The sequence below is a fragment of the Cavia porcellus genome, unplaced genomic scaffold, assembly GCF_034190915.1.
Source record: "Cavia porcellus strain 051 isolate PalLab524CR breed Dunkin Hartley unplaced genomic scaffold, mCavPor4.1 scaffold_4, whole genome shotgun sequence".
NCBI classification, from domain to species: Eukaryota; Metazoa; Chordata; class Mammalia; order Rodentia; family Caviidae; genus Cavia; species Cavia porcellus.
The window spans coordinates 45,837,914-45,853,008 of NW_026947487.1; the positions used below are offsets into that span (position 1 = coordinate 45,837,914).

Genomic DNA, 15,095 nt, shown 5'->3' on the forward strand with positions numbered 1-15,095 from the left:
AGCTGGATAATTAAGCCACAATGGAGAGCAAAAACCTTCACTGAGCAAAACTGACAGGGAAGGGACCATGGGAACACTAATTGCAGGTAGCATAATTAGGAAATGATACCAAGGTCTCAATCCATCCAGTGCCAGTAAAAATGCAATGAATCCCAAGACCAGAACACCCAGTAAAAGCTGGTATTTCACATTCTGAGTCCCTTTCTTTGGATGTGAGTCTACAGAAGTTTCGTTTAGCATCAATCCTCTGTTTTCCAAATCCAAGGAACTGCCGAGGTTTTCCTGCCCTCTCCCACAAACAGCTTATCATGAGAGTAGCTCAGGTATTCGCTAGTCTTCTGGTTTCACAGACATGGCTGCTGCTTTTTTTTTTCTGGGTACCAAGAATCAAACTCAGGACCTCATGCTTGCCAGCAGGGATTGTGCCACTGAGCTACATTCCGGTCTGAGAAAGCTGTTTTCTCATCAAAGTACCAACTAGATCTTAAGGCACAGAATTCTGAAACATCAAAGAAAACAGAAAGGCACGCAAGGTCCACTGCTTCTAGAGAACGCTGCAGTGGGGTAAGAGGAAGCCTGTGCTGCAGGGCCTTCCCTGTTCTAACTGTTTGCTGCCGGAGAAGAAAGAACTCTGCTTTATCACACTGGAGCAGGCATGAAGATGAAGGTGCCTGCAAGCGGCATCTCTTAACCAAAACATGCTTTATGGTTTTCAAACAGACACGAATCACTTCGCTTTAACCTTATAACACAAGCCATCACCACACACTTACAGTGACTTAGGCTTCACCATTCCATAGCCACGTTCCCACCGTCTCGTTGCCTCCATCCATAAAATCCTATCTCCACAGCTCACAAAACCATGACCAGGCATTCCAGAAACAGAGAGGTTAAGACCAGAGGCATCCACGCCAGGGTAAAGATGGAAGCCAAGTTTTCCCATAAACTTCAAGGGCTCATGTTCTGTAGGCTGCATCTCAAAACAGGCCTCTCTGCTCTTTCGTGACCTTCAGGTCACAGTTCCGACAGGGCTGCTTCCCAGATGCAAGGCCAGGGGCAGGGCACTGCCGTCATGTGGGGACATTATTATTATTCTTAAAATATAGATTCTCTGTGAAGCTTTGGATTTCCTAAATCTGTGAGGGGTGGGGTTACTTGGATGTGTTATATGAACTATTGGTTTTGATTCACAAGAACGACAAAAAACAGAAACCTCAGAAGGTTAAAATGAGGATAAAAAGGCATTTCTTTTGAACACAAGAATGTTATCCTACTTGTGAGGCTAAGTGTACAAAAACCTGGAAAATTATTTAAAAATTTTTAAAAAGCCACATTACTATGCATAGTATTTTCCAGTTTGGCTTAGAGGAACTAAATTCTTTTTCCTATAACTATTTTGTAAAATAAATTTAAATATATTAGGAACATATATTTGGTTCCTTGAAACTAAATTAAAGAGTTGACTGAGGAGGTTACAGTCATTCCTGTTCAAAGAATTTTACTATTTGTGTCTCATTTTCTTTGCCAAGGAAACCACTAGTGAGCAGATCTTCATAAATACTCTATTAACATCAAAAATATAAAGCTATTATGGAACATACACTTTTCTGTTTCTATCAAATAATGTCAAAGCCCCTTCAAACAAATGCCCTAACTTCCAAAACTGTCTTTTTTGGGAAGGGTGCCCCCTGCAGATGAGAGGTCTGCTCCTTAGAAGAAGATGGGCAAGGAAACTCAGAAGTCACACTACAGGTTTGCTTTGAAATCTCAGATTCTATCCCATTTATGTTTTAAAATCAGAGAGACGGAGGTTTACTAGGAAATTACTCCTGAAGTACTGATTTTCAGGGCAGAGAGGATTTTCAAAGTTTTAATTTACAGAACTTTTTAGTTTACTGCCTTGGTGAACTCTTAAACTCAACTAATTCAAGAATTGGACTAATCTAAGAATTATGAGTGCTTCAACATTATATATAAGGAAATCAAGTAGCTACTTTCAAACGAGATACATGTACATGAAAACAGTTTATATAAAGTGGGTGGTGCTGGATAGGTATTAGTATTATCCTTTTATTCTCATTAAAGGGAAACTGAGTCTTTCTTCCCGTGGGTCTGGGGTCCTGACCTTACCAGTCGCCCAAGGTTGTAGTAGCAGTCTGGGTACTTCTTTCTGTGTTTGATGGCTGTCCGGTAACTCTGCTCGGCTGCTTCGAACCGCTTCAGGCTGTTCTGCACTATGCCCAGATTCATCCACGCAGCAGCAAAGTCTGGCCTGGAAGAGGATTTTTAAAAAAGATAAACAAGAAAAACAAGAAGGCAGAGCTTTGTCACTGGCATAATTATAAATACAATACTTACTGTATTTGGACAGCCAAAGACAGTAGCTCTTCTGCTTCCTGTAGCTCATTCCTTTCTTTTAAGATATTTCCAAGGTTATTCATGGCATGAACATACTTGGGATTTAATCTGGAAGTTGAGAGACAAACCAAGCTGACTGTTAGGACTCAGCAGTTTACACTCTCAGGAACTGGCATCTCAAAGTTGGGGTCATTAAGTGTACAGAGCGGTAATCTGTGAAAACCATGTGGGTATACATTACATTCCAACCGTAAAGCTGTTCGTAGTACCTGACGGCTTCCCGGTAATATCGGATAGCTGCTGTTTGGTTGCCTTTATCAGCCAGATTTTTGCCAATGTTGTAGTGAACCTGAAAATACAGGTGACAATTTGGTCACCAGCATGTAGACATCTTTGCTCAGAATTCGGGCACCTATCCTATCTTCCAGCTGAAGACACAAGGGGAAAAGGATTTTTAAAAAAAAATCACCCACTAGGACTTTTGCTACAGGGGACCTTGTGTCTTAATTCCCCGCCCTGTAAGAGATCACAGGAATACGGAGTAGTAAGCTGATAGATCACTAAAATGCCACAGAAGGAAAAATAACGAACTCAGCAGAGGACACTAGACCACAAAGCCAGCTGTTTTTGTTACTAACTCTCAAATCCCCGTCCTGCTCCCCCAAAACCCACACCCCAAAAGAGTTGAGATAATCAAGTACACGTGGCCAGGAAAAGAAAAGGACTGTCAGTTTATTTTGTCCAAATGCAGCCCTTCCTGCTAGACATCTTTCTGTGGGTGGTGTTACAAGTATTTAGCTTTATATCTACTGGGGGAGGGATGTTTATGTGCCCCCTAAATTCATATGCTGAACCCCTAAGCTCCTAACATGGTGGCAGAGAGGAGTGACTGGTCACCAGGATGGGAGCCCTTAGGAATGGAATCCAAGAGCCCTCTTGCTCCCTCCTCTGCCACATGGGCCACCATGGGAAAGCTCCTCTCCCCCGCCAAACACCATATCTGCTGGGGTCTTCGCCTTGGAATACCCAGGCCAGCACCAGGGAAGCAGTACTTGTTTATGCTCTCCATGCTGTGCTGATCTGTTAGGTCAGCTTGAATTAAGCTGACACTTAATAAAAATCCACGCTGCCTTATCCTTTGTGGGGACACCACAGCAGGGGGGCAAAAGCCCCGCAGGGCTCCGATCAAGCCACCATGTTAGTAAAGGTGTCACTGCAAGGGCTCTGGAGGCACGTGCATCATGGGTAGTGTCCTGGCCAAGGGTTTCTGAGCTGGGAGCTGAAGGGGCTCCTGAGCAAAGGGAAGCCCAGACATCAGCTGGCTGGCTGCTCACTGCCTTAAAGACAGGGGCAGCACAGATCCACAAGTGAGCCGAGGTCTCATTGAGTTGTCCTGGTTGGGCTTCAACTTGTAACCCTTCTGCCTCAGCTTTTCAGAGTCCTGGGATTGCAGGTATGCGCCTCTATGCGCAGCTTACGTGGTTAGTTTTAAAAATTATTTAGTAAGGATCATTTTATTTGAGGTGACAAATTTTACTTTTTAGCTGTGGTAAACCCATACCATCTTGGGCATTCGTAGGCTGTGTAGTCCAGGGTGTTGGTACATTAGCACTTGAAAACTTTCATCCTGAAAAATGGAAACTCTGTCCCCATTAAATAACAGCACCCATTTTTTCCTTCCCCGTGACCATCGTACCACTTTTTCACTATGAGTTTGACTATCTCACATAAAACCACACAGTATTTGCCTTATTTGCCTCAGTTAAATGTTCAGAGTTTATCTATGTTGTTGTATGAGTCAGAATTTCCATCCTTTTAAAGGCTGCATAATATTCCACTGCAAACCCAGTTTGTCCATCCATTTGCCAATGGTGTCCACATTTTGGCTATAGTGAATAATATTACTATAGGTGCAAATATCTGATTCTCTGCTTTAAATTCTTTTTGGGTCAGAAACTGAATGACTGGATCACTAATAATTATATAATTCTATTTTTAATTTTTTTTTTTGAAACAGGATCTCATTATGTAGTTCAGGCTAGCTTTGTAGTCGTTATGTAGCATAGCCTAGCCCTGAATTCACCATGTAGCTCAGGCTCGCTTTGAAATCAGAGCAATCTTCCTGCCTTATCCTCTCAAGTGCTGGGATGACAGATGTTTTCCATCTCACCTGTTTTTAATTTTATAAGAAACTAAAATGGTCAGTTATGTTATGGGGAGGGAGACAGAGACAGAGAGAGAAGAAGGGAGAGGGGAAAGAAAGGAAATAATTGTTAAAATTAGAGGACGAAACAGACAGGAGCAGGACTCACAGGTGCAGACCTACTAGAAATTCTCAAGCCACCTGTGAGTTAACTGACTGTCAACTTGGGCTCAGTAAACACGCTTCTGGGATGTATCCAAGGGTCACGGGGTGTGCCCTCTGGAACCATATCCAGCCCCTTTCTCTCCGGCTTTCCACGTGTGCTCTGCTTCCTGGCTGCCATGAAGAGAGCTGTTCTGCCCTGCCAGGCCCTGCTGTACCAATGATGCTTCAGTCGTGTAGCCAGTTGACCACGAACTGAACCCTCTGAAACTGAGCTGATTAAACTTTCCCCCCTTTATGTCATGGGTATGGGGTATTTTGTCCCCAAAACAGAACAGCTGACTAACCCACATCATGTTAGAATGCAGAAGCCAATAGAGGACATTTTTTTCATCAGACATGGGCTCAGAATAAATTACGAAGAGGACCTGGCACCTGAAGGACGAGCCCTGAAGATGACTACTGAAGACATTTATTAATGATCCAAAGTTCCTTGTGGGACCCAAGTGGCACCCAGGAGAGGATGCTGTACACCCATTCGGTTTGAGGACTCAGAGTGGCTGGCAATGGTAAAAGGTTGCAGCACAATGAAGACCTGGTGACAGCGCTCCCCTACTATTATACAGAGGCGAGTCTGTGAATTCGGTGAACAGGACACAGCTTCCATGATTGTAAAACCAAACCAAACCACAACCCAAACCTGACAATCAGGCTACTTGAAATAATGTTAGAGAGCAGAGGTTTTGTTTTTGTAGTGTGTAAGAGACAAAAAAATCTGTTTTTTCAACTTTCCCTCTAGCCTTAGTGCTACATGCACCAAGGCACAGAACCAGCCGAGAAGCTGGATAAAAACAAACATTACAGACGAATGACGCGGAAACGCAAACAGGTAAGAGCAGCTGTAAGGAAAGGCGCTATTCACACCAGGGCTACGGTTGTTTCACAGATTTTGCCAGCATCAGATGTTAAGCTTACAATGCTTTCAACACATCAAAATCCTCTAAGAATCCTGGTTGCTCATTAAGGAAGCGCCTAATGGTGGGATATGATTCTTTTCATTGTTAAAAGAACAGGAATTGTATCAGAGTTGTTACTAAGTGCAACATACATGGAAGCCTTGTGAGCTAAAAAGACTGCAAATAAATCAGGACACCTGGACTCTGGGCCCCAGCAGGCTGGCTGGATTGGGTTTCCATTGGCTCAGTTTAATCACTAATAATAAATACGGACCACACCAGGACACGGGCGTGACTTGAATGCAGCCTAGACCTGGGCACTCCCTACTCTGACACTGTGATCCTTCCACAAAGGTGAGTGCTGCTTTATAAATCTGGGCATCACCTGCCCACTTACTAGTCAAGGACAGGCAAGTGGGAAGCACTTGAAGCCTGTCCTGTGTGACGGGGAAGGAAGGACACACTTTCCTACATGAGCTCTCTTCCCTGAAATCCACCTAGCTTCTTTCAAAACGAGGAAGACGATTTTATGACCCTTCAATTCATAACAGAGATTAAAAAGTAAAGAGCACCAAACTGACATGAAACCCAACTCCATCCAGCAGCATCAATGAAGAAAGTTCTATCACCAGTGGGTCTGACAGAAGGGAGGTCCTGTGTGTACACCTTAGGTTAAAAAGAGAAACCCACAGTCACACTCTTAAACACCATGCACACCTATGTGTGCACACGCTGTGCTTCTGAGCGCACTGCCTGTGAAATTCTCCGCTGGGCAGAGTTCCAGGAGGTGGCTTTGCCCTTGCCCCCTCCCCTTTACCAGGGCACAGTACAGCGCCTGGTCTCTACCTAGTCACACAAATTACACAGTATCAGCTTAACCTTTTATGCCTCAGTTTTTCCCACCTAGAAAAAATAAAACAATATCCTGAACAGGTGGATCAGGGGGATTTAACTAAGCCTTTGCAAACAGCTGAGTTCCTTATGGTAAAGAATGACACAAATGGAACAGGTAATGACTATTATTCACACAGAAAAGTAAAAGTGAGGCAAATCTAATCGCATCTACCAAATTAAATCACAGACAACTGCTTTGTAGTAGCATGAAAGAAACTGATCAGTCAGCCAATCAAAGATAAAGCACAAAGTAATTTACTCTCATGACACCTCTTAAGTATACAACTCCAAGCAGATGTTTTAATTGTAGAAAAGACAATAAGGAGCCCGCCCCTTTGCTTCAGGGTGACAGTAAGAGGCCAACTCTTCCTTAGTTTTATTTATATAATTCGTCCAAAGTGACTGCTTTCCCCATGTACAGAAAGTGGAAATGTGACAAACCCCGGAGACCTGCCCCACAGGATGATTACGTTTAAGTACCCAGGCAGCCTGACCTGTCTGAGGATCAGAACCTAGAGTAACACCAAAGCCTTCGAATCTAAGGCCTTGACCCCCACTTTAAGCACACAGAATTCCCTTTCTGCCACTAACATGACATCAAAACTGGAAGGAACCTATGACAGCCTACACTGCCTGAGCACCTGCCATGTGCGGACACACTAAGGTGCCTCATTTCTTTCAGGCCTCACAACCAACTCAGCGGACAGCCTTCTCGCCATCTTAGAAACAGGCCATTGGAAGTTCAAAAAACTTACTTCTGCCAAAGACACAAGAACTTGGTTAGATAAAAAGCTTGGATTCAGCCAAAAATACAAGCAAGCAAGCGCAGAGCCCAATGAGCCTGCAATTACTGCTTCTTGGGAGGCTGAGGCAGGAGGACGGTAAGAGCCTGGCTCCGAAACAAATAAACAAAACGTACATGTGAATAAAATTTCTCCAGATATTGTCAGCAAGAAACACTGCCAACTTGAATGTCTGTGTGCTTACCTGTACCTAACCTCACAGAATGAGTCACAGGAAGCAGACTCAAAGGAGACAGAAACGTACAGGACCGTGCGGTGTGCAATGCATTGTAAACTTCTGCAACCCAATGACTGTCCGAAGCCAGCCTGCCCCCTGCATAGCAACTATAATATGACTGACGCTTCCTGTGTGCACTCTGCGCTGACATGGTCAGGTTTTCATGATTTTTTTCTTTTTTTGGTCCTTTTAAGAAAGGGTTTCATTTTGCCACTCAGGCTGGCCTTGAACTCACTTTATAGCCCAGATTGGCCTTGAACTCCCAGCACCTCCTGCCTCAGCCTCCAAGTGCTGGGATTATAGGCGGGCACCATCACGCTGGGCCCTCAGGATTTCTTCTGAATCATTTTGACTATGTTAAACTCTAATGATGCTTACAAAAATCATTGAAAAACAACAACTGGCAACAAGAAAAGAAAACCCATGTATCCTGTCACCGTCTTATCCTCCACACTGTCCACTGCCACTAACATTCCTCCTCCCCAGCTGAAGACGTCCAACATTTCCTGGCAACATCTTTGTGAAAGAAGCCTGGTGGTCAAGCTACCTTAGCATTGAGGGGACACACAGACAGGGCACTTCTAAAAAGCTGGTCCTCGTTCCTCCACTCGCCGCTTCGAATCACGCATCTCAGTGCGTTGATAAGTAAGATCCCCAGGATGAAGGCGGAGATGAGTTTCTTAGGGAGAGAGAAAGAGACACGGCGATCACCATCAGTGACCTGCGGACGGTGCTGCTTCGCGTGGCGCAGGCTGCATGGATACCTTTTGCTTCGTGTGTCTGCTCAGGGCTGCAAAGCCGAAGGTCAGCAGCACACAGTAGCCGGCGCTGGGGAGGTAGAGGACACGTTCCGCCACCACAAAGCCCACTCGGAAGAACAGGTTGCTTGCAGGGAGAAATGGGATCACGAGAAATCCCAGCCCCAGTGTAAGGATTCTGGAAAGAGAAAAGAGCTTAAACAAACTTCTCAAGAAGGGCATCCTAATTCATATTAAATTTGTGGCAAAGACCTTTCTTTTTTTTCACGCCATCACTTCAAGAAAGGGGCCATTGTCAGAGGGAAAAAAAATTCACCAGGAGAGTTTAGTTTAGCTGGTGGTCCAGGATAAGACATTAAATAATACAAAGACATTTCCTATCAAGCATAACGGTAAACCTGTAAATCATACAATTCATATCAATACAGTCAAAATAACTACACTTGCAACACAACACCCTAGAATCCACCTATTCCTTTCCATCGCTTCCTTTCCACTAAGGTACTGAATTTGTCTCAATCAGCTCAAAGTAGTTTTCATGGGAAAATTTCCTTCTAAACTTGAGAATACTACTGGGGCTGGGGATTTAGCTCAGCGGCATAAGTGCCTGCCTTGCAAGCAGGCAGTCGTGAGTTCGATCCCTGGTACCAATAAAAACGAAAAAGAAAAAAAAAAAAAAAAAAAAAAAAAAAAGAGAATACTATTAATGAGGTGGCTTAAACTTTATAAAATCTGAAATATAAACTAACGTTATTTTTTGAAGCTGGGCCACTCAAGCACAAGAAAGCTGAACACAAAGCACTTCCTGATCATTCCTGGTGTCCCTATGATGTGACAGGTGGGGAAGTCAGGTCATTTTGGCAGCTCCTTCCTGAACTCTGTGCCTATGGTGTTTTTTTTTTTTTTTTTTTTTTTTTTTTAAAATCCCACCTTACATGTATGTAAACTGACTGCAATTGGAAGCTTTCTGGTCTTTAGAACCACCAACCAAATTAAGATGCAGGTATATTCAAAACTTATTTTGAGAAATTGCTAATTCCACGAATGTTTACGTTTATGGGAAAGTACCTTAAACATTTGTGTTTCATAAAACAACGTTTCAGAAATTTTTTTCAGTCAAGAAAAAAATATGTCCCTTTGGGACAGCAGCTTATTTTGAACCCAACAACAATGAAGGACTCACCACAGCATTCACATTTTTCTTAAAATTGTAAAACAATGGATACAACACACACCCCTATGCACTCTGTTCTGATCACAAGTTACTCTTTACAGCTTACAGCGGGAAGGATCTCGAAGTGTGGCTTAGTGGAAGGAGATCCAATAGTCACCCATGCTCCCCTTCCGACTTCTCATCTCTGTAGCTGAAGAAACACTCAGGTCCCACATGCAGGCAACTCACTCTCGCTGCTGAGACGCACTGAAACCATGTCCTCATCATCACATCCGCACAGTTGTTAAAAAGGTCAGGGCTGCATTTTGCCAAATGTGCTTCTGGGCTAAAACTTACAACTCAGGGCTGCCTCTTACCGTCTCCTGCAGCTGTCCTCAGAGCACAGGGCTTGGCGGATTAAGCCAATTAGACAGAGCCAGAGAGCTGCCAGGGCAGTCACCCTCCAGTCACCAAGCGACTTAATGAGGGGGATGCAGCCCATGGACCAATCAAAGCACAGCCACCAGGGACACAGCAGCAGCCAGGCATTCAATGAATAGTAGTAATTATAGTTTATGGCCTGTCGGTCAAAAGGAAAACAAACATTTATGGGATACAGAACTCGAAGGAATATAATTTACACATACATATTCGAACTTCACTTTTGAGGGCTCTGTTGAAGAGTAGCAACTGCATAGAAAGAAAATATCGCCACCTTGTAGCTAAGCATATAGAATGGTCTATAATGTATCAAATAAGCTCAGATTTTAATAAACTAAGAACATAGCCCTGCCATCAGGCCAGGGAGTGGACCTGCTACATTTCGGGCCGTGCCTGGAGTCCCTGTCCTGGGAAGCTGAGGCTCTGGGGTCAGCTGTGTGCCTAATGATCTACAAAATGGCTTCTGCAGCTGTTTGCTCAATTCCTGCAGAGCTGAGAGAATGTGTGCCTTGGTACAACTGCCTTTAGAAAAATGGGCCAAAACCTTACAAAAATAATAATAATAAAAAAGATGCTTGACACAGCTAGACTATCAAAGCTATTACTGATCAATTGTGCATTCGTCATAACCCAGCCACCTCAGGGGTCAGGGGCATTTCAACAAGACTGGCAAGGAAGCTGAAATGAAAAGGAACTGGCTTTCCTTCCTGTTTATTAGAGGAAATACAGGTGCATCTGTGCCACCTAATTTCTTCATCTGAGGATTCAATTAAGCATGGAGTAAAGATATTGGAGAGAAAATATTTCACAAAGTTCCAAAAGCAAAACTTGAATTTGGGGTGCATTGGGTACTTCCATGAATGCTCGTGAATGGGGTGCTGTGCAGGCACCATATGAGGCATTCCATTACGATCCAGGGGTGACCTACAGTCCATCTCAGGGTGCTTGTGGTGTGCAAGCACACTGCCACCTGACACAAGGTACTTGGAGCTGTGGATCTGGGTATCAGTGACAGTCCTGAAACCAGCTCCCCACAGGTACCAAGAGATGAGAATACAGTGCTCACTCATACCCCACCCCTGGGACTCCAAGGCAAAGGGTATAGACTCAGACTCACCCTGACCAACATGCTATCGGCAAAGGAGGCTGGGTTGTCCACCTCAGTGAAGGCCGGTGGGCCGGTTCCCATGATTCTCCAGCGCATGTAGAGCACGCTGGCCCCGCCAGAGGTGAGGAGTGTCATTCGGAAGAGGAGGCCCCCACTCCTGAGTGCACCCAGATTCTGAAAAGACACCACAAACCTCCTGCTGAAGCTGGTTTCCAAGCCGAAGTGTAACCAAGCCAGGCACCGACTGGATGACTTGACACTGCACTAAAGGGCTGGCCACATTAAAATTTGAAATCGCAAGAACTGCCTGAAAAATGGCATTTGAAATCATCAAGTGCTTGACATTTTCCACGTCTGGGCCAGAGACAAAAGTACATACTCACCTCTAATGACTTGTCCTTACGCAGTACCTTCTGGACCACTTCCAGAACATTGAATTTACCTATCACCAAGATGTCAAATACCGCATTCAAACCCTAAGGAAGCAAAGCCATGCAGTTAGGGGTGGGAGAGCCCAGCTTACATGAGGGAGAGGTTACAACTTTATAACAGCATCTATACAGGGAATGGGAAAGGTTAGATAGCCTCAGAATTCCAGTGTTTAACAAAGAACACCCTATGTTTGCATGAAATTAGCACACAGCAATGTATTACATCCCAAGTAAATCCCTGTTAGTAATGATTTCCCATTCTGCATTTAAAAGTATTTATGATTCAGAATAACTAAAAATTGAGGTTTCCTGTGCGAAGCTCCCCAGAGGTCCCACTTTTCTTTTTCCCTTCATTAGCATGAAACAGTGCTTTGGTCCATGTAGCAGGGTTACTCACTTGTGCAACAGCTGCACCTACGAAAGCAAAGGGTACCTCAATCCCCCTGCCCAGCAGCGGGTGAGCCCATGCTGGCTGAGCCGGGCACAGCAGCAGGCAGTGCGGAGCCTGTGGAATCCTGAAGGGGCTCTGGAGATCTGCCTGGTCCAGTTCCTGTGGCCCAGAGTGCCACTCTCTGGGCACACAGTTGGACTACCTCACAGCTGCCCCACAGGCAGCTGAGCTCAGCCTACAGACCTTGAGGAGCAGTGACGTGCACCGTTGTAGGTGCACATAAAAGCCGGCAGCACTCCTGCCTGGGGCTCCCTTCCCAGGGTGCTGGGAGGGAGAGGCCAGGAGACTTGGGAAGCTGGCCTGGCTTCCCTCAGCTGGGCCTGCTGTATGCAGACGGTCACCTCTATCAACCTGAAGAACTGCCCAGGACAGTCAGGTGAAGAGCAAATCACTTCAATTCTGCGAGGCCACCAGTAGTGTGGCCCTGCCTGTGCACACAGCCTCAGCGAGCAGGTAAGCACTGCTTCAGCAGCTACTCTGTCCACCATTGCAGCTGAGAAAGAGGGGAGCTGTGGTAGATTTTTCATGTACACTGCCATGCAGGTGACATCACCCTGTCGAACTCCCTGCCCAATCTAGAAACAATTATCTGAATACATCTGATGGGTATGGTTATGCTGCCTCTACAGTGGGGCTGTGTGAAAAAAAGATTAAAAATCATCTGAAGCTAGGGGTAATTTGTGGTTTTCAGAGCAAGCATGACATTCCTATTTGACCCCATCCCACAAACCTTGTCCCCACTAATTATCCAATCCATGGGCCGGTGCCGGGTGAAACATTTCAAAGAATCTTGATTGTATTCACTCATGTGATACATGATCATAGCGGGTCACAGAAGGCTATCTCTCTGCCTCGTTGAAAAACCACTTTCCATAAGGGCGGAACTCCCTGTTTAGCTGTCATTTTCTTGTCACATGGTTTTTCTGCCTGGAGCTGAGGGACAGTCACCAAGAGGGGTCACCAACACTGAATCAAACACAAGACTAGTATTCTTTCCTCCATCTCCCTTAATGGCAGCACCACAATCTCCATGTTTTATTTATGCACGTTCAATGCAATTTGTAGTGGACCTAGAACACTACTGTATACAGGAACTTACTGAGGGCCTGGTCAATGAGGATTCTGACTAAGCATAACAGGGGTGGGGACTGAGACCCTGAATCCCTCACAAGTTCCCTGATGCCATGATGCTCTTGGTCCTCAAACCATCCTTATATTGGAGCAAGATCTGGGAGTAGGGGCCTCAACAGGATAGCTCAGGCCCCCTGGGGTGTCCAGCAAGGTCTGTAAGCATTTATTTTGTCATAGCTCAGGGAGACCTATTGATATGAAGGGGGCAGAGGCCAAGATGCTGCTGAATGCCCTATAATACCTAGGATGGACACCATAGGAATGAATTATTTGGTCAAAAATGTCATAATGCCAAAGAAAGTCTGGTTCAGATAAACTCAATAAAAAAGTAACTCAGGAGAGCTAACTACCTCTCCACAGTGGTTCTTTCATAGCCATTTCCTGGCTAGCTAACCTGAAGTTTACAATAAAGCATGACAAAACCTTTAATCCTTGCCTTGACTTGTGTCAACTCCCAGGGAAAGGGCCTTTCTCTCCCAAGCTTTTCCTTTAAAGCTACTCAGATTCTAATTCTTTGTTTTCCCATGTCTTTTTTTTCTGCTCACATTCTTTATTTCTAAAGTTTTCTCTAATCATGAAAAGCTAAAAGCAGGCTAAGACAGAAAAAAGAAGAAGAAGAAAAAAAAGATTTCCATGTTTCTTCCTGCCTGGAGTTTCAAACCCAGACTGTTGAGACCAGATCTAAGAGCATTCATAGGAAAGCCTGCTCCTTCCTCTTTGGTGCTGCCATGGAAGCTGAGCATGATGGGACACAGAAGCTGAGCATGATAGGACATGGAAGCTGAGCATGATGGGACACAGAAGCTGAGCATGATGGGATACAATCAACTCTTCTTTAAATTCATGGTGTCTTCTTTAAATTCATTGGTGTCTGTATGAGGTGGTCACTTAATGTCTATTATTTCATGGGCTGAGTCTCATTCCATGAAGACTCACTTGGAATCTACTTGGTGAATATGTTTATTCCTGGGAGTCCCCAAAAGACACAGTACCTTCCCTCATGAAATTCAAGTACAATGGAAGAGGCAGAAGACAAAGGAACAAATGAAGAAGATCCCTACAGACCAATCCTATCACCACGGTCATCAGGGCACACAGCAGTTGCTCTGATGGGGCTACTGCAGTAGGGTGGAGCAGATGAGGGTGAGGACTGGAAAGAGTGAGGGCAGGGCCAGGGAGTGGGACCAGGCTGTCCAGGCAGACAGCTTGATAGGTTTGGGAGGGTGCAGCCCAGTGTGAAGTGGGATAGCAAGAAGCCTGGGAGGGTTTCAGAAGAAACGTGTGCTGTAAGCACCTTTTAATTTTGGACCATTAAGATTACTCTGATGGCTATGGGAGATGGGTGGAGGGGGCCAAGGGTGGAATCAAAGCAGGGAAGGAGAGAGGGGAGTGCGCCTCACAGGGACCTTCACACACAGGGAGCTTCAGCAAGCAAATCTACCTGACTTAATTAAACGCTGACAACAAGGGGTTTAATTGGAGTGCCAAGGAGACAGAGTGACACATGCTAGCATACTATTCCTCCTGGACACCCAGAACACAGTACTCAGGCCTGTGCACCTATGCTGTGCTCTAGTTTCCACCGAGTCCTCACTGGGGACAACGGATTTTAAAGTAGCTCTTATTTGATGGGTCTTATCGTTTTCAGGTTTTAAAACACCACTAGGTTGCTTTTAGGTAGCGAGGCACTAGGGTTCCTTCTAGGGTGAAAGACACGCTGCATACTGTGGCTGGAGAATGGTTTCACAGGTGTGTACCACTGACCAGATTCAAGCTACACTTTCACGTCTGTGTGTTTTAGGGTATATAAATTACACTTCGACAAAATCATAGTAAAAATAAATGACTGTAAGGTACACCTGGCTTAAAAGAGCCTTTTGAGAATGAAGTTCTACTTGATACAGTAAGATTATCATATGTATTTTTTTAAATGAAGAACAATAATCTTAATTTCATGTCAAATTGCAAACATGGAATCCCTAGGTCCCTGTGTCCATTGAGTCTCATTTGTGGTGGACACTGGAGAAGCAATGAGGAAGTGGGTGCACGTGGGTGGTCTGTGGGTGCATGTGAGGGTCTGCTACCTACT

The 15,095-nt window shown here is 44.8% G+C and overlaps 1 protein-coding gene across 7 annotated transcripts in view; it reads right to left on the reverse strand.

The window, feature by feature from the left end:
* Tmtc4 (transmembrane O-mannosyltransferase targeting cadherins 4) overlaps positions 1 to 15,095 on the reverse strand; it is a 56,707-nt gene that overhangs the window by 11,411 nt on the left and 30,201 nt on the right. For 5 of the 7 annotated variants that reach the window (XM_063246995.1, XM_063246994.1, XM_063246993.1 and 2 more), the window contains exons 7-14: positions 11,377 to 11,469; positions 11,003 to 11,167; positions 9,822 to 10,024; positions 8,298 to 8,469; positions 8,081 to 8,212; positions 2,628 to 2,707; positions 2,359 to 2,466; positions 2,131 to 2,272 (exon numbers count right to left, since the gene is read on the reverse strand). In XM_063246995.1, coding sequence (XP_063103065.1) covers positions 2,131 to 2,272; positions 2,359 to 2,466; positions 2,628 to 2,707; positions 8,081 to 8,212; positions 8,298 to 8,469; positions 9,822 to 10,024; positions 11,003 to 11,167; positions 11,377 to 11,469 — 1,095 coding nt within the window. The remainder of the gene's footprint in view (positions 1 to 2,130; positions 2,273 to 2,358; positions 2,467 to 2,627; positions 2,708 to 8,080; positions 8,213 to 8,297; positions 8,470 to 9,821; positions 10,025 to 11,002; positions 11,168 to 11,376; positions 11,470 to 15,095) is intronic. The other 2 variants (XM_063246991.1, XM_063246990.1) reach the window with 1 other exon arrangement.